The following is a 23011-nucleotide window of genomic DNA, read 5'->3' as shown; positions in this document are numbered from 1 at the left end:
GAAGTGAGATAATGATCAGTGTATCTACAATCGGAGAACATGCCATCCAGTACCAGAACAGAGGAAAAAAAAAGTTGGGCTGGCTGGATTCAGGCACCAGCTGAACAAAAAGAGCTGAGTGCTGGTAGTGTCAGTCTCAAATGCAGACATCCCAGAAGTACAAGAAAAGCCTTTTTAAGGCTGAGGCTACTCTGAGACTTTGCTGCTATGCAGGAAATGTATTTGTTATTAACAAAACTACTTGCAGTCTTTAACTTGACTCTTCTGAAGACTTTATAGTCTTAGCATTTTGTTGGATAGTTTGTCATTCAGGTTTTGAATCAAGTTTGTTCAGGAATTGATGCTTTGAAGCAGAAACTAAATAAGATTATAGTTTATTGGGCTTGTTTGTTTGAAATGAAATGTAAGGTTAAAGAGAGTTCTGTCTTTAAGTAGTTCAGTTCATATGCGTGGCCCATCTCACTCTTTTCCTCTGTTTTTTTCCCAGTTCGCTCCTCCGCTATGGTGGAAACCTCTCCCTTCAGAGTGCCATGAGTGTTCGGTTCAACAGCAATGGAACCCAGCTGCTGGCACTGCGTCGGCGCCTTCCCCCGGTCCTCTATGACATCCATTGCCGGCTGCCTGTCTTCCAGTTTGACAACCAAGGGTACTTCAACTCATGTACTATGAAGAGCTGCTGTTTTGCAGGTGATCGTGATCAGGTAATAAGCAAGCAATGCTGTCCTGCATCTCCAGAGTTTCCATGAGTGTTTGAAACCACCTCTGTAAGGCTTTTGGGTTTTTTCTGATTCAGGAGATAAAACAGGAGGCAGGACACGTGTAGGCTTACCTCAGAATTGTTTCACAACTTTCAGGCTCAAAGTGTTTCATAACATAGGCTCTGAAAGAAGAAAATCATCTACCAAAGCATGTGATAAACTTTACCTCTTGCTTGATGTGATCTAATACTTACTTGGAAGGTTATATTCACAAGAAAAATATTTGTGGAGGCTTTTTAGGTCCAATTAATAGGATTTTAGAACCATGAGTAGACAATGTTATCTACATGTGATAAGGAAGGATCTTCCTTTCATTTTGATACTGCTATTGAGTGCAGTAGAGGCAATCCCACAAAACATAAATATTGTGGCTTTATAGAGTTACTGATTCTTATTTAAAATTGTAATGTTTCTCCTTTAATACTATACTACCAGATCAGATTATAGGTCTTTATAGTTCAGGGTTCTGTAAGTGGTGATGGCGGGTGGTTAGGAAGGAATAGTTTGTTACTTCACCGAGGCAGGACTCTGCCCCTACTAATAATCACTAAGAAATACGTCATACATAAAGTGACTAACAGCAGTTTGTATGATTCTAGAGCTGGATACTGGTTTTGGACAGCTGTATTTAATAACCACTAACACTGTTTAAGGACAAAAAATGTAATTTCAAGCCATGATAACATAGAACTAAGATCTGAAAATTTCTTTGCTGTCATCAGTAAAATTCCTGCAGTCAGAATTTAGTCATTAATTCTGTTGCTGCTGCTGCAGGAGGCAGAGTTGAGCTTCTTTCAGATTGCAAGTAGGAAATACATTAACATCACTGAACTTGAGCAGTGTTTCTGAGTTTTATGTAAGTTTGGGCAGAAATAGTGTGAAAATGCAATAATGAAACTATCTTAAAAAAATAGAGTGGCTTACTATAAAGAATGGGCAAACACATGTGTTGTTTAAGAAGAAAACTGCTGGTGATTTGTGGTCCATTATTTAGTCAGCCTAAAAACTCTTTTTTCCTCTGGAAGTCAGAGTAGACCTGTGTACACTCTGACATATAGTTTAGCTTCTAATCTGTTACTGAAGATCTAGATAAAAGCCTTAGCGTCTGTTGTGCTTTCTAAGCCATTTTCTTATGGGTATGGTGTTACTTTAATGGGAAGTATATGGCTGTTCTGGATCAGGTTGATGTGGTACTTCAGAAGCCTGCATTTTTAAAAAAACTTGATATTCTTTTGACTTGATGGACTTTCTGTTCAGATAAGTAGCAGCACATAATGCTACTAGGTAGTTGGAAATCAGAGCAAAAAACATTTATATTCCCTTATAAATGCTATAAGAAGCTGATAGGGAAGATGAAGTTTAATGTGGAATATTAGAGAGATGTGGAATTTGACTTGCTCGTACCCATCCTCTAACTGGAAGGAAAAAAGATAATGAAGTCACAGAAAATGCCAGTACACCTGCCCAGTAATGCTCAAATTCAGCTAAGGTTGTCAATGCTATGGATAGTCCTTAGGCACTGCCTTTTACAAAGAGCCCAGTTCCAGGTGTATCTAGAAAAGAAGGTTAGAGTTGGAACCTCCTGTAAGATACACAAGATGAATAAAAAAATTTAAGATGTTTTTTAAGTTTTGCCCTTCTATACATCTAGTACCCTTTTGCTTTTTGGTGAGTTTTGTGAGTGTGAAATAATGTATACAAGACTCCCCCTGTAAATCAGAATTCACCAAAAACATAAATAAATCTGTTTCCAATTTAATCTGGTTCCAACCCTCTATCCCATCTAATATTGCTGTCCTTTGCTTAATAAAGAATGTCTTTCATTTGAGATCCATGCAAAGTGAGCTTCATAGAATTCCTTGCTTGTATTTCCTTGTAGGATCAAAACTTTGTGTGAGCTAAGGCTCATTTGAGGGGATCTAAGGATAAGAAAGTTGTGTTCAAATTATGAGTGGTGTTTGTGGTAGGAAGGCTTCTTCAGAAATGTTCTCTGATTGCACCTCTGATTTTCCCTGTTTTCAATTTTTCTTTTCAGCTTTATTAAACTGATGACTTGATCTTTTTTTCTCTTTTAAACTGTCTTAAATAGTTAGATTTTAATACTTCATACAGAGCCTAGTAATTTAAAAATGTGACTCTCCTGTGTTCAATAACGATTATGTGTTGTCTGTACAGTTAGTTCATCTGGTAAAGTTGCATTTCGATTCTATATTTTAACCCTAACAAGAAAGGGATATCCTTAACTCATCAGTGCTTAGAATGCAGTTACATTGGGGAAAAAAGTGAGCTGCTGAAAGGAGGCCTTTCTTATCCAGCAGAGGTGATGCAAGACCTTTCACTGATTCAACTTCCTAACCTGGCAGAAGCATTTACTTCTTTTTCTGGGTTAATGACTTATATTGACACTCCAAGGGCTCTGACAAGTGTTTGAATGCAGTATAAGGAAGGGATCAGAGGGTGAGAGAGAGGTGGAGGGATAGCCTTTCAGTGCTGTGAGACTCGGCTCCTCACAGAACTACAGCCTTTGCTAATCTTTGTATGGAGCTAGTACATGGAAAATGGTTTACTCACAGGAAGTTTTCCTGTAAATCATGACCATCAGAGTTTAAAAACCCACAACTGTTAGTATCTTAGTACTTGCCTTTGGAAGTTTGCTTTAACACAGTGGTGAAAATCTACAGAGAAGGCAAATAACACCACGTTCCATATGGAGCTGTTGGATTTTGGTATGGCAAAAATGAACAGATTCCAAGCTGCAAGCACGCAACTTAGGAGTTCTCTTAGATATCACCTTTACATTTTAAGAAATTAAATGCGTAAGCTCCCATAATGATCAGATATGTTATTCTTACTTTGACAAGGTATGTGTATTAAATTAATACAATTTCTTTGCACAAATAAAACAGACTACTGGTTGGGGAACAGTTTGATTAGTTTGTCTGTTGATGGCAGTTAGGGTCTGTATACTAATCTTTTCTCAGTATTGTCTCTTTAGTTCTCAGAGATTGTGACAGGACTTGGATCCAGAATTCCTGACTTGTCACTCTAGAGGGGAGCCTGCTAATAGCGGGTGTGCAGCGATCTGCATACCAGCTTTTTTTATTGGAGCATCTGTGATGCAAGTAGATTGAAACCTCTTAACAAAGAATGAAATACCATTAATGCTTTAAGTAGAAAACCACAGAAAGATTCACCTGTTAACCCCAATGATATTTTTTTTTTAAGTTTAAAAGAACACATTCTGAAGTGCTTCGATGGATTTGAGTTGTTGCAGGTATTTTGGGTGTGTGGGTTGTAGCACAAGCTAAGTGACAGAGATCTTGGAGGATGAACAGCTTTGCTTCTTTTTGTGTCCTTGTAAACTGTTTTCCTCTGAAAGCATTATTGTCCTAGTCCTTGTGAACCTGATTTGAAAATCAGCGAACAGTATATGAAAGCATTTTTCCTAGAAATGCCACAGTCAGACTTTTCTTGTTTCTTACAACTACCAAAGCTTGAGAGGCAATGTTTAGATGCTGTTTTATTTGCACCCTTTTATAATTGCCTTAATTTGCTCCTCTCAGAACTCTGTCTTTTGTCCATGTCATGAGTGTAATGACCTCATTCACATGACACCAATTTTTCTTTTCTTTGTAGGAGAGCTCTAATGTTGGTAGATAAACGTGTTCAAAATTGTATGCCATTTGCATTACCTGGGAGCTCACTTGAGTCATACAGCTGTGGAAGGGAGGAAGGGTAAGACAGACTAGATGGATCAAGCATGACTCTCAGCTGCCCACTCCCGCTGTTGGCTGCAGAGATTTATGTGAGATCATAATTTATCCATCCTTCTAGTACAGGCATCCAGGCCCAGAATTTTAAAGGCAGTTTATTTATGCACCTAACACCCACTGACTTCACCCTCATGTGTACAAGTGTTTGTTTACATACAAATCATAAAATGTGTGAGAATCTCAAGTTGTGTCAGGGTACTGAGGGAGTTTCCATTCTTCTTGTCAACATTAACATTTGGGAAATGTTGTTTAAATACTAAGGATTTTTAGTTGCTAGACTGATATGGAAAGTACATTCCTGGATCTGAGCATACAGGAGGTATTGAAGGGCTTCAGGTACCCAAATGCATTTTTGAATGTAGGAGCCTCAGAGGCCATGGTGATGGGCAGCAGTAAAAAAAGACCAACAAAAAAATCCACAAAACACAACCCCCCCTTCAAACTAAAATAGACCAAAAGCTTTTCTTCTTGCTCAAGAATTGTTGCCTGTGTCACAATGATGAATGCTATCAGCTTATTCTTTTTTTTTCCACTGTGCAGATAATGTGAGGCTCTGCAATGCTTGTAGCTGTAAAATCAACTGCCTATTGCCCGCTTTAAAAAAGGCGGGGGTGGGGAGAAATAACTTGTACCCTGTGAATCAAACAAAAAGTGTCTTGACTCTGGCATGCCCTCAGACATTACATCACCACTCAGCCTTTTCTGTTGACATTACACTGGTATAGGAGAGTTTCAGGAATGCACTGCTCACGGTACTGCAGACTGCTCCAACTCCCTATAAAGTTAGAACCTTCATTATGTTGAAGTCTGTGTGCTAAGTAGCCCTGGTTAGGGACAATCCAGTTTTTAGCAGGACAGAATTATTACATTAATATAACCCTTCCAAGAACAGGATTAGCTGTATAGGTGCCAAGGGTCTTACATGGTTGTGCGTTACCTTTGTAAAGAAATAGAACTTTTCTTCTGTGTTCTTCTTTGTGTCATCTAACTTAAAGGCCATTTATCTCAGGAAGTGCTACTTACCAATGTCTAGCTTTAAAAACTAAAAGGAAGAAAGGAAATTATTCTTCTAAAGAATATATTGTGAGTTTCCTGTGTACAGAAGACTTAATGAATAGTAGCTTATTGCAGTCAGCATTTCTTAATATATGAAAAAGCACTCAGTGTGCAAATATGTTGCTGTGCTTGGATAAAAAGAAAATCAAATGTCTTACTCTGTCTTAAATTGGCTTCTTCCAAGAATTACTGATTAGGTTGTATTTTGTTTTTTACTTAATCTAAATGGCAGTTTAATTCCCAGCTATATGCATAACATTACATATATATAAAATACATTCATGAGTAATTTATCTGGCTATGAATTTCTTCCTCATTGCTTTTGGTAATTGACACGGGAGAGTCATAATGAAAATGTCTCTTCAGAGTCAGGGTCTTTACAGAAGGGGCTGGGAGCTTTCTTTAACCCTTCTTATTCTGATCACCTCTTCCCCCATTCCCTGGGGCATCCTGCCAACCACATTTCTTGTCTCCCTTCTCTAGTGCATTCCTGTAAGCCCTTGGGGGAGGTTTTTAGACCTCTGGACAGTAATGCATTAGCCCAAAGGGACCCATACTGAAGCTAAATTCTGGTGGAGTGGAATCCTGACTCAGGAGACTTTGAGGTTTGCAGGCTTCATGTTGCTCATAGTGGATCACAGGAGACCTGTGCTTTAGTAGCATCCCTTGCATGACTGGGGAGAGGGAAGGGAGAGTGAGCAGGAATGCACTGCTAAAAATGACACACAATGGGTGCTGCCCTGACAGTGTTTCTTGTTGAACTGTTAAAACTAGGCCTTGTCTAGATACTGAAAAAGCGACTATGGATTCTGGAGGATTTTGACTAATAGAATATTTGATTTAATGTGTATTTGAAAAAGTAAGTAACAGATGACTGAAGAAGACAAAAGAGAGCAATTGGGGTTCATGCAGTTTCAGCCCTGCGCAATAGAGTCCCCTTCATACGCTCAGATAAACTTGTTGTTCCTGTCTTTGGAATGTAATAGGAATATTTTCCCTGCCATAGAAATCCACAGTAAGGGTTTCTAAGTTGCTTTTGTTCATGAATAAAATTACTGTTATGGCCTTTCTGTATGGCAAAAAGGCAGCTGTAAAAATGTTGATGGATTGTTCCCGATGATGCTTCCGTAAGCATTTAAAACTGCCCCACACAGAGTTGGCTGCTTATAAGATTAGGGATTTAGGGAGTAGGAATACAAATTTTTGGCTTTAAATTTTATGTACTAGAAGCAATTTGTGTTTCTCCAGTCTGCTGTGTCACAGCTTTTCTTTTCCCAGTTCATGAGATAGGCACGCTTCTTACTGAGGAACAAAGTTTCTGTTGTGAAAAGCCTTTGGATGTACCTGCTTGATTCTCAGGCTGAGATGGAAAACTTTTAAGCTCTTTTTTGTGCCAGTTTCAACCTTCCTGAAAAACAGTCTCAAACAGTACAGGTTGCAAGCTGCTGTCCTGGCTAGTATGAAGAAAGATGGCTGCTTTCAAAGCAACTGTGTTTCTTAATACCACAATGCTGTGAGCCCTAGTTGTAGATTACTCTTTACATTTGTTAAATATTGCACAAAAGATATGATTTGCCCTCCAGAATTTATTACAAAGCAGAAGATAAAAGAATGTGTAGGTATCCTTGCAAAACACATTTCAGAAATAGCTTTCCCAGTTACCTCTCTTCTTACTTTAGGTTTTGTCATTGTGAGACAGCAGCAAGAGGTTAATAGCCTGCACAGGTGACTGCTCTTTACTGCTTCCCGACCCTGCACCCTGGTTAATTGCCTTGGGGAGTGGAACTTCTTAGTTGGTAACAGTGAGAGCTCCTGAAAGGAGAAGGGGCAGCCACTCTGACAAGGGTTGCAGACTGAGGGTACAAACAAGGTAGTATGCCATTGAGAGGGAAGGTCCTGTACTTTGCTTGGGCTGCACTGGCACCCACCTGACCCCTACAGAAGCTGGCTGAAATCCATAAATGAGAAGAAATATATTGAATGACTGTTGTGATTTGTATGGGATTTTACTGTTCTAGCTATTGAACCAGATCACTGCTGTGTCACAAGCACTGAAGTTGGCACAAGGTGTGTACGTGGGAACATACTTACCGAGGAAGTCAGCAGATGATCATTAGAGCAGATTTTCAAGCTGTACTCAGTGGGAACTTTATACTAAAAGCCTAGATTCATCAGCATAAAGGTAACAGCCTGACAGAGAGATCAGGAATCACAAAGAGATGGAAATACTTGACCAAATGACTGTTGTTTATTCCTTAATTGTTTAAGGAAAGGAAAGGAGTGCTCTGCTGTGTGGGAGATCCTGCTTTTTTCTTTTATTCCTGTGGCATTGCCCAACTCAAACAAGCTTTATTATCTTGCCGATTCCTTGTTTGTTTGCTTCTTGTTGCTTTTTGAATAGGAAAAAGTCTTTTTCTCCTCCATAGATGTGTCCTTACCTTGTTTCCCCTTTGTTCAGTGGGTACTCTAACAATATAAAGATGATTTGAAAACCTGCAGGAAATGCAGACTTAACAATAAATTCTGATCAAATGGTAAATTAAGTATCAGTCATTCTTTAAAAATGGAGAGAATAGCAGGGGAAGTCTCATTTATAAGGAAGATACGTAGAGCAGTCTTGGCATCACAAAAGGCCCAGAAGCAGCTATTAAAAAAAATAAATAAATTTGATTGTGTTCTGTCAAACATTTTTCATGCAAAATATGTAATGTATAGCAAGACCTGTGTTCATGGTTGTGATATATATATATATATACAAGCACACAAATATATATGTGCACATGAGGTGACCTTTCTTACTTTTTGCTTTTATTTATTTGTAATTTGCTTTCTTATCCCCTTTTAAATAGTTCCATGAGAAGCAGATGGTGGTGATATCATTGGGATTTTGTTGGGTTCTAGGATGAGTTCCCATTTGTGTTTCCTGATGTTTAGTAGGGGGGTGTAATTGTAGCACTGCTTTGCTCTCAGTGGCTACTTACAGGGTGTGTCTCTTTCCTCTGTGTGACTGCCTGTTTGTAAGAGAATATTTCTAGGCAGTCTATAGTTCTAGAACCCTCAGGTCCTCTATCAAATTTGAAATTGGCCATTAGGCTTAAAAGTTCCTGGAGATGGATTGATGCCACAAAGAACAAAATAGCATAAGCCCTGTTTCCTTAAGAAACCTTTCCTCCTTGGAAATATACACAGTTTTTATGTTCTTTGTGTATATGGATTCCTTCTCCAAAGTGCTGATTGCTATGAATTTCAACCTTTTTTGGACAAATAATCAATGTTTTTCAGACTTCAGTGATGCTTTATATCAAACTGTGGTTTCCTCAGTGCATATCCCACCAGAGAGATGTGCACGGCAGCTCTTCTCATATGTTCAAGAGGAGTTAAGACTTCAGCCTAGCAGACTGCCACCAATCCAGATTCTTTTATCTGTTGTTGTAGGAAAAAAAGCAAAAATCTACACCCCGCTCATGAGTTGTATTATGTTACAGGCAATATATGGAGGGACTGTACATTCTGCCTCTTAAAGGAGCTGTGCAAAGCACCAGCACAACTGTTTCAAATTTGGATGCCTCTGTGCTTCTTCCCCAGCGTGTAGATTTTGTGTTACTTCAAGAAGCTAAGGGACAGCTCACTAAAAGCCCAAGAAAAATTCTGTCTACTCTTTTTTGCCCCAAGTTTCATTGGCCCCTCTGAGGAAAGAACAGACATGCTCAAGTGAGTAGGAATTGAGATTTAAGAAGTTTAGTCTCTTTCAGAGCTGACTTGTTAGTAAAGTTGTAAACAGTAGCATGGAATTTGAGTTTCTCTAACAAGCATTTTACTGTTAGTAACTTAGCAGCGATCACTTTTCAAATGGTTACCATCTCTGTACCGTTACCCATGGTCTCATTCATCCATTTACAATTACATGGTGATGGTGCTTTTTGGTTTGTGCTTTTAAGACAAATTCTCCTACATTCTTCTTGTTCTCTGCTATATTAGTAGGGCCATTCAAAAGACTTGCTGATACTTTGGAAAAATGATCCATGTCTGCTGGTCCCTTGTCTAGGGCCAAAAGCTTAAAAATGTCTCTGATACAGGTCATAAGTAAGAGGAAATTTTATGGAAACTGGAAATGTGGATGTTGGAAACTGTAAAATAAGGTTCGATTTAGATACAATTTTATTGAAACGCTCCATATTCAGTAGCACCTGAGGAAATGTAGCTTGTGGGATTTTGAAAGCTTTCAAACTGGCAGCAACAAGAACAAAAATAAATTCCCCAGAGTGGTAGTACTCTGCAAAATGCAATGCTAATGCTACTGTTAGGAGACTATAGCAGCAGCAAAGATCTCCCATTTATTTATATCAACTGCTGTAATTTCCTTGGGGAGAGAGAAAATGAGAAGAGTTACAGTGGAATGAGTGGGGAGCACTAGTCCGAAATCATTCTGCCAGATTCCTGATCATAGTTCATTTTAAGCATTTTACATGTACTTGAAGCTCAGACTGAATTTGTGTTTTCTCCAGCAGCAGACTCTAACCACGCCTGAGAGTTTTCTTCCTTCTAAGGCAAACTTCTGAATCAGCAGCTTGTAGTCATCTGGAAGCCTTTTCCTGTCATTGTTGCTAACAGCTAGACATAGAAGCTGATTATTCCGTTCTAAAAAAACTCCAATATTAATTATTAGCAACTGTTTTTCTGTCTAATCTCATGTTCATGTGAATATTGTTAATGCTGATTTCCGAAGTCCTGGTCAGATACAGCAGCAAAAATGCAGACAATGAAACAGGTGGTTTTAATATTGGTCTCTCCTCCCAGACATCTGAGCTTCTCGCGCAGTGTCTGGTCTGATTCAGAATTCAGCACTGCACTGGTTCTTGAGGTTATGTTCTGCTTGGAGTTTGTCTTTTGGTGGGGAGGGGGGTGGGGAGGGCAGGAGGAGGGAGAGTGCACACTGTCTTAGCCATTTACTTGTCTCTGTGAATGCGCATGTTTTTGCCTCTCACTGGCTTGCCTCTGTGATTTGATTATCTGGGCTTTTGTTCTTAAAGGGAGTGAGTAAAAGGTACTCTGCTGGGAATTACGTTTTGCATGTCCCCTCAGGACCAAAAATCCTTGGCCACAATTAAAGTGGAGTCTAAGCATATGCAGCATGACATTCTTTCATCTACCCCACCCCAACCCCTTCTTTTTCTGTCCTTTCTGTTCCTTCCTTTTAAAAAGTCTACTTCATTCCCTCAGGATTTCAGCCTTATTAAGTAGGGCTTGGTCCACTTCATAGCAATTATTTCTTTGAATTTTCTAGTAGTAGGGACTGACTTTTGCATTTTCTCAATCCTTATTCTCCAACTTTCAACTAGTGTGGAAAAGTATTGGCTTATGGTTATACTAATAATGAATCCATCAAAGAAAAATTTTCACAGATGATCATATGAATGTCCTAGTAATGTCAGTCCAGCTGTGCTCTTCAGCGGCCTTGGGTTCTCATCATCTTGTGCAGAGAGTACTAACTGGAACTGAGTTGCTTTTTCAAATGTCATGGAAGAGGTGTGTTTCTGGCTTTAGCAGCTTGGGTGTCTGCTCTTGAAGCTTCAGCTGACACATCTTTCTTGCAACAGCTGCAGTCATGAAGTTGTGCTTCTGGCAGTCTCTTGGTTTCCGGCTGAAAAGCCATGTTCTACTTCTCAGACCGCTATCACCTCATCTTACAGAAAAGGACAAAAGGAATGCTTTTGGGGATTCAATTCTACATTGTGAGAACAGCAAGAAAATGTACCCCAGAGGTATCCTAACAGGGAAAGAGAGTGGAAAACAATGCTGGCTGCCAAGGTGGTGGCAGTGGAATGGCAGAGATAACGAATAGTTGGATATTTTGTGGAATATGATCTATTTCTGATAATTACTGGCAGAGCTAACTATCAAAATAGAATTTAATTTTTATATAAAAGTTCACAACTTGCAGGCCATTGCTTACATCATCAAACTTGTGTAGATGACTTTATCAATAAATGCTTTTGGCACTTACTGATGGCTGTCTCAGTTGCAAGATTAAACCTGTAAGAAGTACTTCAGAACAGCTCAGATCCTGAGCTGAGCTTTGTTCTGTGACTAGACATAAATTGCAATGTAGATGCTCTATTCATTCCTACTTACTTTCTCTTAATTCGCTCTGTAATACTTTGACTAAGTGTATTTGATTGGTGTGAATTAGGCTAGGTCATTAGGCTAGAAAACGGTAATGAAGCGAAGGACTTCATGGTGCTTTTAAGTAGGTAGGAACTATCTCAATTAGAGATAGTTGGGTTGAATATCTCTGCCATTGGAGGTATTCAAAAGCTATCTGGACATGGTCCTGGACAGTCGACTCTAGGTGACCCTGCTTGAGCAGGGTGGTTGGACCAGATGACCTCTGGAGGTTCCTTCCAGCCTCAGCCATTCTATGATTCTGTGAACTACTTTAAAATACTTTGCTGATTTCTTTCTTTAAATTCCCCAAATTGTGACCACATGAACTTATGCAAGTCCATATGCTGAACTGCAGCTTATGCCTCTGCCTATGTGGCCTAAGTTTTGTTTTCCCATTGGAGTTTTCATGAAGCTGTGATGTGTGGTGGAGTGTAAAAATTTCAGGTGGGCATTTTCCTGATGCTGGCCACCTCTCCCCCCCTTCCCACCCCTCAACCCAAAAACCAACCCCAATCCACCAAGACAATTATTTCCCTTTTTACTTTGGTAATCTTTGAAAACATTGAATCAGAAGAGAGCTCTAGAGGTCATCTGACTTAAGCTGCTTCTCAGAGCAGAGCATCTTCAAAGTCAGATCAGGTTGCTCAGGGAATTGTCCAGGTAAATTTCAGATTTGTAAGGGTGGAGATCCACCGCCTTTCTGGGGCCAAGTTGCAGTGTTTGTTATGCTCCTCCTGAACATGCTTTTCCTTTGTGCTCAGCTGGAATTTCTCTTTCTGTGTGTTGTGACTGTTGCTTCCTGCGCATCTACTGCATGCCTCTGGAAAGAGTCTATTCCCAGCTGCTCTGTATTCCTTCAGACAGTGGGACACTGTTGAGGTCTACTCTGTCCCTTCATTTTCTCTTCTGGCTAAATAAGGCCAGTTCCCTTAGCTTTTCCTTGCAGGTCACATGCCTTCAGCCCAAGTGGCCTTCCTCCACTCTCTGTCCAATTCATTAGTGTCACTCTTGTATTGGGGGACCCAAACTGGACACAATATTCCAGGTGTGGCCTCAAAAGTGCCAGGTAAAGGGAATAATCGCTTGTCTTGACCTCCAGGTGACACTCTTGATAGTGCAGTCAAATTGCCATTAGCCCACATCACTGCAATGGCACTCTAAATTTTGCTATCTCCGAAGCAAGGCAGAGTATACTCAGATCAGCAGTCTTTGCAGGTGGTATGTTTTTTTTCAGTGCGCAGTGATACACCAGATTTCCTAGACGATTGGCCATTGAGTCTTACAGGATGCACAGTGTGTCCCTCTGCAAATCAGTTTGGAAGCTGATTTGAAGAGTCTCACAGACACTTCGTTCCTGCATGTATATTAATGTGTTTTTTCTGTTGTGTGCCTGGTGCAGGATATCTGAAATCTGTCACTTTGGGGCCTTTCATTGTTGGTAGGTTTGTTTGATTTATGATGTGAAGTGCTGAATGACTCTTACATTGAGGATTTGTTAGAACTTGTTTGGTTTAAAAAAAAAGGGGGGGGGGGCATTATGGCCATAAATTCAAGATACTGAGCTTTCTAGCTGCTTTAGAAGTCTCCATTTTTCCCCACACGTCCTAGGCAAACCAGTTGCTGCTTCAACCACACAATTAGGTAATAAATACTAACAATTGGCAACATCTTTATAACTAAGTAAGACTTTTTTTTCCTTGTAGCATTTCTTGTGTAACAAAACATATTAGAGGTGCTTTCTTTCTGATTGCTGGGAGGTTGCCTATATGAGCCCTAGTCTGTGTAGTTTTGGCACAGTGGCTTAGCCTGCTGTGGGCTAACATTTATGAGCAGTCAAATGAAAGGGAAGCACATATTCCTGGCACTGTCAGGTCAGTTTGGCAGAGGTAAGCTGCCTAAGTGCTTGAACACGTTGGCTTGTAGAAATAACTTTCTGGCTTGGAGAGGATGGGTCTATGAGTGATGCAGAACTAGTGTGCACAAGTTTTCAAAGGAACTTTTGTTTGATCAGTGCTTCTTATCTGTCAGAAAATGAGCAGAATTGCATTCATAAGTGCTTACTCACATCCTACATCCTTAAAAATAAGAGAAAAAAGAATGGTTGGATTGTGATACTAGGAAACCAGAGAAGGGATTTTGGTGGTTGGTTATTGCATTTCTGCGGCTGGAAACATCCAAATACTGCATGAACTTAATTAGGATTGCAAATAGAATATATGCAAATTTATAGCAGTTTTCTCAGTGTTAGGGTATGTTTTTTGTTAATTTGCTTCTCAGTCCTGTGTCATTCCAGGACTTGTCTCCTCACTGCTTGATATTACTTTGTTTGATGAGTTTGTGTCCCTGGAGAGTGAAAGACAGAAACCAGTTACACTTGAGCCAAACAAAACAGAATTTGTCTCCTATCAAAGGTTAGAAAAGGGACAAACTTGCTCCGTTTCTTTCTTTTTCTCCCTTCCCTCTACCCTAACAATAAAATGAAAACCCCAATTTCTTGACTGTATTGAGCCTTAAGGGGGTTGAGGGCTAGAGATTTACACTGGCTACACCAGTATAACTGGAATTGGAATCTGCCCTTGGTTCCACTACATGTTGTCTTATATCTAATTTGGGAGAGAAATAAATGACAGGGAGTACAGTTTATTGGAGAAGAGGTATTTGAAGACAAGGCATAGTTTGCGGCCTCACATAACTGAGACATGTAAGCTTTTTACCATGTCAAATGTCACCTGTCATTCCAGTGCATGTTTGTAATATATTAAGCTACTTCAAATTGTATATTGCCTACACTTCTGTACAGTAAAGAGATTGCTTATCGCTCATGCACTGTTGAAAAAGGGCAGCCTTCCATCTCTTCAGGGTAACTATAACCAGGAAAAAAATGAACAGTATGATAAACATGTTTTTTTTTAAAACCACTTGAGACTTGCTGACAGTGTATATTTAGCTTTGGTTTTGTTCAGTGTTCAAGATTATCCTCAGTGACTGACTTTTGATGGTCTGAGTAGACAGATGAGCCAGACATGTTGTGCTTGTGTGTAATGGACATGCTAGCTCTCTTCTTAGGTGTGTGTTTGTTGGAGTTTTCCTTGGTAGTTCAGGAGATGAGAAAAAAGAATTAAAGACTTTGACATTAAAAAAAGACCAGAGTTGCAGGCTGCAAGATACGAGAGTTTGATCTAGGCAGGCTTGTATTAAAGCCAAAAGAAATCCATAGCCTTGTTTAGCAAAGAAAACATACAGTTTGGGCAGTAGGCATTAGATACATGAAGCACACTTCTGAATTTTGGTCTGTTCATATGCATGCAACATTTTTGTGCTGGTACCCCACCCCCATTTAAGGGTAAGTTGATCAGTGAGGTGCAAAGAATGGTACAAATTATCTTGTTTTCCTCATTTTTGGTTTGGAGAAACTAGATCAACAATAAAGTACATAATTCATGTGATACTTTGTGGTAAACTGCTTTTATTTTTATTCCTAACAGTACATCCTTTCAGGCTCTGATGACTTCAATTTGTATATGTGGAGGATTCCTCCAGATCCAGAAGCAGGTAAGCTTTGTTGTTTTGGAATCTGGGGGGGGGGGGGGGCAGTTGTCTGACAAATACTTGTTTGGTTTTTTGAAAAATTGCTGTTCTCACTCAGCCTCTGAATCTAGAGTAATTCTGATGAAAGCTGTATGGCGAGAGTTTACAAATGCCTAATCCAGTCTCTGGATAGCAATGGCCAATGCCATTTGAATCTTTTATCATACTGATTTTCTTTTTGTTTCTCTTCTATAACGATCATTTAAATCTTCTAGATGAACTGATGAAGAGAAGGAGGAGCTATGGCTGGAGCAGGGTGTGTCTTTCCTCCCTCTTGTCTACCAACTCTGCTGCTTCTAAGCTGATCTGAGTTCAGTGAAGAACTTAGAATCTGTTACTAAGAAACTTCATCTCATAACGAAGCTTGCAGCACAGAGTGGTGCTGGGTTCACAGGCTGCTCCTTACAGCTCCAGTGCAATGGCCTCTTTTCCCCTCTTTCTTTCCTCTTACACCAAAACTCTCCCACTGATTTCTAATGCAGAGCAGTTATGCTCTTTTACTTTCTAGGTGGAGGAGCATTATCAGCTGGTGGAAATGACCAGTTTCGACTCATTTCTGACCCTTTTCCATGCTGGGGCAGACATGCTAAGCAAATAGCACTAGCTCAGCTCTGTGTGAAAGTATAAGAGGGGGGTGTTAGAGTAAAGAAAACCAGCAATGTGTGTGGGATGTAACAATAGTGTTGTAGATGCCACAGTTGGTCGGTGCCTAATTTGATATCATCTAGTATCATGTAGGGTTTGGCAGTATGACACACTAAGCTATACAATGTCAGCATCTCTCTTCTGTTGAAACTAATTGCTGTGTTCTTTTAGAAGGGTGTTGAATCTTGATTGAAAGACTCAAGACTTTAGGAAACATACTACTGTTTCTTTTTTAATGGTTCTGACAGTTTAAACTGTACATTTTAGTCATATTAAGTACAACTGAGTGCTATCCTGTGGTCTCAAGTGCTTTAGCAATAGTGAGAGCAAATTACAAGCTGCGTTAGAGGTAAAATGAAAATATTTTGTTTCATTTTCAAAGGCTGTTAATCACAGCTGTGTAATCCACAGCTGAGAGGATGGCTAGCCTCTAAAAGGTTGGTTAATGGCAGAGTTTTGAGGAAAATACCATTCTAATTTTGGATTGCTTATTTAACCATTTGATGTTGCAGTCCAGAAGTCCTGAAGTTGGTCCTGCTAAATATACCAGCACCTTGGCCTTCTATCTTTGTGTAGGGTTTATAGAGGCTTTTCCCTACTTTCCTTTTAATTTGTATGATTTGCTTTTACATTTGACACTGTGTTACTATTACTTATAGAATTTCCTCTTGGTTAAAACAAAAGTTACATATATTTAAATTAGTTATTTATCTGTAAGTTTTTGTGTGTGGACTGTAGAATTACATTTTATGCGTGTTACTATACTTGTCCTGCCTCATTTGTAAATTAAGGATCTGAGATTTTGTGTTTATCTGGCTCTTGAAAACTTTTTTCCCAGGCAGCTGCAGATGAGAGACTTTTTATCTGGGACCTTTGCACAAAGAGTGATAGCTAGGAATACTATAAAACAATGTCATATGTGTTTTGGTCAGCTTTCTTGGTTTTGGTTCTTGTAACTTGAGGAAGGGCATCAGTAAACTTGCAACATTTCAGTTACAAAATTAATTACTTAATGTCAATTGCCCTCAGTGGTTGCTTAATGGGATCAGAAGATCCTGTAGTAGGAAGGTGCATGTCTTAGTCTTTTGTAACTTGAGTAGTTCCCTTATTGAAACAGTTTAGCAAAACGCAGGAGCTTTATTTTATTAGACCTAAAGATTTGGCTTCTGTGGCAAATAACTCATTGGCCATCCACATCACCTGTGACAGGCTTATTGAAGCTCTTTTCTTCATTCAGCTCTTCTTGAAGGGTTGTGCCTGTTCTGAATGTGACGAAACAGCCTTTCTTAAATCTTATCCTGTGATTCAGAATAATTGTTCAGCTAGAGAGGTTGCTGTGCTTCCTTTTGGAGAAAGTCTTGTTGTAGGGATGTGGAGACCTTGGAAGGCTTCTGCTTCAATGGAAAACTGCTTGTTCTCATGTTCTAGCTTAAAATAGGAGTGTCTTTGGGTCTGTGATCTGAGGGGGTGGAAAGTGGTCTTTTATTTAAAATACTGTACAAACTAGACAGGATGATGTAATAGCCTGTACTGTTGGTTGGTATTTTATATAAAAATGTCTCTCTAACTGATTTCTACCTTCCAGTTGAATTCAGACATTGTGTTGCTATAAATATTTATGATACAACTCCCTTAAATTATATCAGCTATTTGTAAATAGCAACTTTTTTGCAAGCATAAATCTTCTTACAGAGCGGCATCCTTAATGACAACTCTGAAATAGATTATTTTGCTTAAGTAGAGGTGCAGCAAGTACTAGCTATCTAATGATTAGCAACATTACCACACAAAAGATGAAGAAAAGTGGGAAGGAACCCACCAGTCAGACAATTGCAAACATATTTCAAGTTGGAGGAATGCGGTTACCTGTGTTGGTGTTTTGCCAGGGAAATGGAACAAATTCTGCTGGTTTTTTGCAAATAATCATAATTTAGAGGTGTCCTCCCAGTAGGTTGCATTGGGTCATTCCCTCTCAGCTGGAAACTCTGCCAGGGCTTTTGTCCATCCAATTATTAGACAGGATTTACTTGGGGGCAGGGAAGTCTGTGAAAAAAGGTATTTCCTAAATTGCTTAGGAAACTGTTCGCTTGAAGAGTTTTATTGGCTGTCTCCCTCCACAATCTTAGATTATTCTGAATAGGCCAGGATTTCCTTTGCCAGAAAGTTGGTTGCTTTTTTACCACCTTTTGTCCTTTTTTGAAGATGGAATAGTTTGTTCATTTTTCCACTTTCTTCTCCATCCAAGTACTACCCAGCTTTCCACTGTGCTTCAGAAGTAATTGCCGATTGTCTTGGTGAATTTGTTAGCCAATTTCCTCTTCAAAGTATATATCCTGGTTTTCTTCAGAGCCAGAGTTTCTAGCAAAATTAATACATTAGTCTGACAGAAGAAAAGCAGTCCTAAGTTTCCACAGCTTTTACTTAACTCCAAGGCAAGCTAGAAGTGAGAAGAGACATTAGCCCTACCTGACCTGCCCAGCAAGACTTAAGTCATATAAGACTGAAGCGCTTGTATGTTAAGCACTTCAGGCAGTATTTAAACCTAACTCCTATAAACATGGTCTCTTAGCTGGTAAAGAATCCCTGTTCAAGACAGAACCTGACGTGTCTTGTGGGGTAATAGAGGGCTTAGGAGACCAAATGTTTTGCAAAACGGAATGTACATTCCTCACCCACAACTCTGAATCATCTTTGCAACTCAGAGCTTGTCTCTTGCTTTTGAAATATTACTCAAAGATGCTATGGGATATGATATTTATTTGCAATTGAGAAGACAGTTGGGGATCCTTCAGTTTACGTGAGCAGGCTGTCACCAGCCTTCTAAAAAACTTCACTAAATCAGAACAGCAAACTGCATTTCAAAATCTCTTTTTAATTCTATCTTTGACTGTAACTGCTAGCGAGAAAAGGCCTGTCATTGTGGTCCAGTTACTAAACTAATTGCACCAATTTTCAGCAGAACTGATGCAATTTTTCTTCCCTTTTTTTCTCCTCATTGGTCATTGTAAATGCAGACACCTCTTTAGGCTTAAGAATTCAGCAACAGATCTTTTCACAACATTTGAACAGGGTTATCTCATTGGAGACAGCTTGTGGTTTAAGTTCTCAAAATTCCAGGCTGATAAGTGAAGATGAATAATAGATGATTAAGTGTTTCTTAATGTCTTTAGCTATTTTTGAGTTATTTATATATGGGCACACATGCATATATGCATACCACTTGGGTTGGGGTGGGGGGAAGCCATCTGGCCCAATAGCAAGCATGCTCTGGAAGGTTTGTATTTTTTAAAAAATTGATTTTTCTGAGGTTTGGTCTTGGGATCTAAACTGTTTTACTCTTAGGACTGTAGCTTGTCTCTTTCTTCAAGTCAGTGTTGACAATGGTGTGCTTTGGAACAGTTGTTTGATTATCACAGCAAGTGGTGGGGCAGTGTAGAAGAGGTTCTTGTGTTCAGTGGAATTTAGACTGGTTTCTGTGTCATGTGGATTGTAATACCAGAAACCTGTGGAAGTGTCCTGGCTAGATGGCATCTATCAGAAAACAAGACAGTGTTGGGTGCTTTGTAGTGCTGTAGCCAAGTGGAAGAAGATTCAGCACCCATGAGTGTTTCTCTAACCTGCCTTAGCATGTTTAATATCTAATTTAGCACTAGAAAGCTGAAGATAGCACTGAGCACTGGGAGAGGCTGAAGAAGCCTTAGCCCCCAGCAACGAGCCATCTGATTGTACCAAAGCTCCTTCCTCTTTATTGTATTGAATGTGTTTGCAGCTACCAGTAGAAAATAAATGCACAGGTAAGCTGTTTTCACACCTCCATTTAAAAAAAAAAAAAAAAAAGTATCTGTCGGTTGTGTGATAATTTCACTTACTTTATTCTCTTTGTGTTTAGAAAACATAGTTGTTGGTGGTAATTCACATGGTTCCGGTAACATTGTAAAAACCATTGCAACCTATGCAGTTAAACACCGAAAAAGCCATCTCTCTCAGACCAGGAGAGGGGATAGAATGGGAAGGGTGTGCCAAAGTTTATTTCTATAGTAATTTTGTCTTAGCTTTCATGTTGTTTTCAGCTCTACTGGTGATAGCAACGGTGGGAGGTTTGGTATAGATAAGGCGTAGATAGAGATGGCAGATATTTAGCAGCAACAAAAGAAGGGAGAAAATATACCTCCAGAAATAGCCACTACCACTACAGCTGTCTGCGTATTCTTTAGATGTTTAAATATGAATTTTTTCTTTGGCTTTTGGAACCTCTGTGGAAGTACAAGACCACCACAGTGCTGATTCTGGGTGCAGGCTAGGCAAAGTGAGTGATTGCATGGAAGAGCAGGTTGCCTGAGGCAGGTGCTAATGCCAGCCCACTGCTCCCTGTGCTTATGGTAAAGCTCTGGAAGGCCATGCTGATCCTTTCACCTGGCCTGGGAGGTGGAGGGTGGGTTCGAAAGTGACAAAGGAAGCAGTCTGAGCATGGAGTTGGACCTGCTTTCTTACAGGAAGACGCTTCATTTCGCTTTCTCTTGTAGCAGCAGAAGTACTAAGCCAGAGTCCTCTAGTGCCTCCTCCAAACTGTCTCCTCTTGCCATGCCAGGAGAAGAAAGGATCTTGGCCAGCCCTTGCTGTTCTCACCCCATATTTGATGTGACCAAAGTCAGTTTTGCCTGTGCTGCTGAGAAACCTTGAAGTTGTTCTGGCTGCTGTGCGAGCTGTAGTCAGATCCCTGATCCCACAGGAAGGGATGCTGCAGGGCCCTGTGCTCTCAGGGCAAGAGTGCTTGTGTTTAAATCTAGGTTCTCTACAGATGGGCCTCTGAGGAGCAAAGCCATCTGCTGGCATGCATTGTACGAAACAATTACAGGTGTGTGAGTGACCAGAGAGTCTTTTTAAGGAGTCTAAACATAATCTGCTGCACTGAAGGCAGAGGCCCTATATGCTGTGCATATTTGCTTGCATTGTGCTGTGCATTTGCCTGCCAAACTATGGTATTTTTTCTTCCATTAGCGCATCGTGACCTCATAGGATTCAAATGCAGGGCAGTGGCCTACAGTCTAAATGTGTCCTGTATTATTATTAATGAAAACTAAATTAATTTTAAATGAGCTTTCTACTGTAGTGCCAAGTACTACAGTGGAATGGTATGCTATGGCACACTCACAGCAGCTGCAAATATCTGGTCCTTCTCAGGAGTTTTCAGCACTTTGAGTAATTTACAAGGCTTGTATGAAGTTATGCTTTAGTCTGTGGAACGTCTTTCTACCTTATATGAACAACCAGTGGGACTTCTTTTTCAGTGTCCTAGATAGAAAGGACTTCTTAATGAGGTCATTTAATTCTTCTGTTACAGAGCCAGTGGAGGATTTGTTCCTTATCCCAGCAAGTTCTCTGGCACTTTGGCAGGTTTTTTTTTTAAATGTTTGGAACAGAGCTTCCATTAGTTTAGAGAGTGTTCTACATTCTTACAGAATTTCTGCACTAGGGCACTTTTCCTAATAATCTATCACTTCCCTTTTTTCCTTATTCTTCAAATAATTCCTTCTTCTGGGTTTTTTTTGAACACTGCTACGTGTTGTAGAACTTGTGCATGGGAAGTCAGATTGCTGTCCAAATATCTCACTCTCTTTCATTATGATTTACTAGTGGTTTTTAAAATGTTTTGGTATGTACCATTATGTGAAATATCAAATCATTTTCATAAATATTTGCAAAACCGTGTAATTAACAAGGATTTCATTAGCATAATATTTAAAACATAAAATAATAAAGCAAATCAAGAAGTAATCACTTTAGCAACATAGTAGACATCACTACTTCAAAGCATTGTATTATTCCTTCCTTCTGTCTCTGTCAGAGCCTGTAGATAGGCCTTGTGTTGCAATTGCATTCTTGTCAAACGTGTGTAGGGGAACTCTGTTTTAAAATGTACACTTCAAATTTAGCCTTTTATAAGTTATTTCTTCCAGCTGGTCAGATTTCATAGTAGGATATTAGTTAAACAATTTTTTAAGACTTTGTGTTGCTCCTCTTTGGAGCACTTATTTGCAGGATGTAGAGGAAGAGGGATTTTCTTGACATTTCACTTTGTGTATCAAATAAGCAGACCAAAAAAACATTGACCAGCACAGCTAGAACGCTAAACCACTACTCAGAACTGTCTCTAAGCATAGCAATTTTTGGAAAGTATTGCAAAACCAGCTAGTGTATCTCCATCTCTTCCCTCCAGTAGTTAGAGATTAGAAAGTTAGAAACCCTCTAAAATCAGCATAATCAGCCCCTGAAAACTTTTAAAAAAAATATTATTAATAAACATATATGTAAGCTAATGGCTTATGTATAAACACTGCTTATACACATGGTAACTATCTAAGAGTAGAAAAGCTGCCATGCTAAAACACTTGCAGGACCTGCGCATGCCACTAAATTCAAAAGCAAACAAACAACACCCCCATCCCCTAAAAAGAACCCCAATCTCAAAAGCAAAATTTGAATGTTGTTGGGATAGCAGAGGTCAATTCTGTTGGAACAATACAGATAAAAATACCAGTTCAAGTGAAGACAGCAAAAAGAAATAGAAATTATTACATGCAAAAAAGGAAGATGGCCTCAGGAATTTGAGCAGCTTATGCCAACCTCCACTTAACGTACAGATGCACTTTTTTTTTTGCCAGCAGACGTGAGCAAATTTAACTCACAGTGTGAGATGGCTAGAAGCTATATGGCTGCAGCTAAGCCTCTGCTGAGAGACCAGGGGGATTCCAGACAAGTCTGGACACAGGCATATGTCTGCCATGCAGATACTCACGTAATATGATACCAACTTTGCTGGGCTACTATAAAATGAAGGGACCGCTGTCAGGATAAGGATGTAGAAAGCTCTGCATTAAAGCACTTAGGGATGTTGCTTAAGCACATAGGAGGCTGTAGACTAAAATTTCATCAGGCAAGGGATTTTCCAAAATGAGGTTCTGGGGCAGTCTTATTATATTTGACACAAAGATTATCAGAGTATTGCTGAAGTCAAGACTTTTTGGT

The 23011-nt window shown here is 39.6% G+C and overlaps 1 protein-coding gene across 3 annotated transcripts in view; it reads left to right on the top strand.

Moving 5' to 3' along the window:
• The window catches only part of DCAF5 (DDB1 and CUL4 associated factor 5), a 75927-nt gene that overhangs the window by 40612 nt on the left and 12304 nt on the right, over positions 1-23011 (top strand). For all 3 annotated transcript variants that reach the window (XM_069784204.1, XM_069784206.1, XM_069784205.1), the window contains exons 6-7: positions 488-701; positions 15238-15304. In XM_069784204.1, coding sequence (XP_069640305.1) covers positions 488-701; positions 15238-15304 — 281 coding nt within the window. The remainder of the gene's footprint in view (positions 1-487; positions 702-15237; positions 15305-23011) is intronic.

Source organism: Haliaeetus albicilla, chromosome 5 (genome assembly GCF_947461875.1).
Source record: "Haliaeetus albicilla chromosome 5, bHalAlb1.1, whole genome shotgun sequence".
Classification (NCBI taxonomy): domain Eukaryota; kingdom Metazoa; phylum Chordata; class Aves; order Accipitriformes; family Accipitridae; genus Haliaeetus; species Haliaeetus albicilla.
This window is presented reverse-complemented; position numbering and strand designations above follow the sequence as displayed.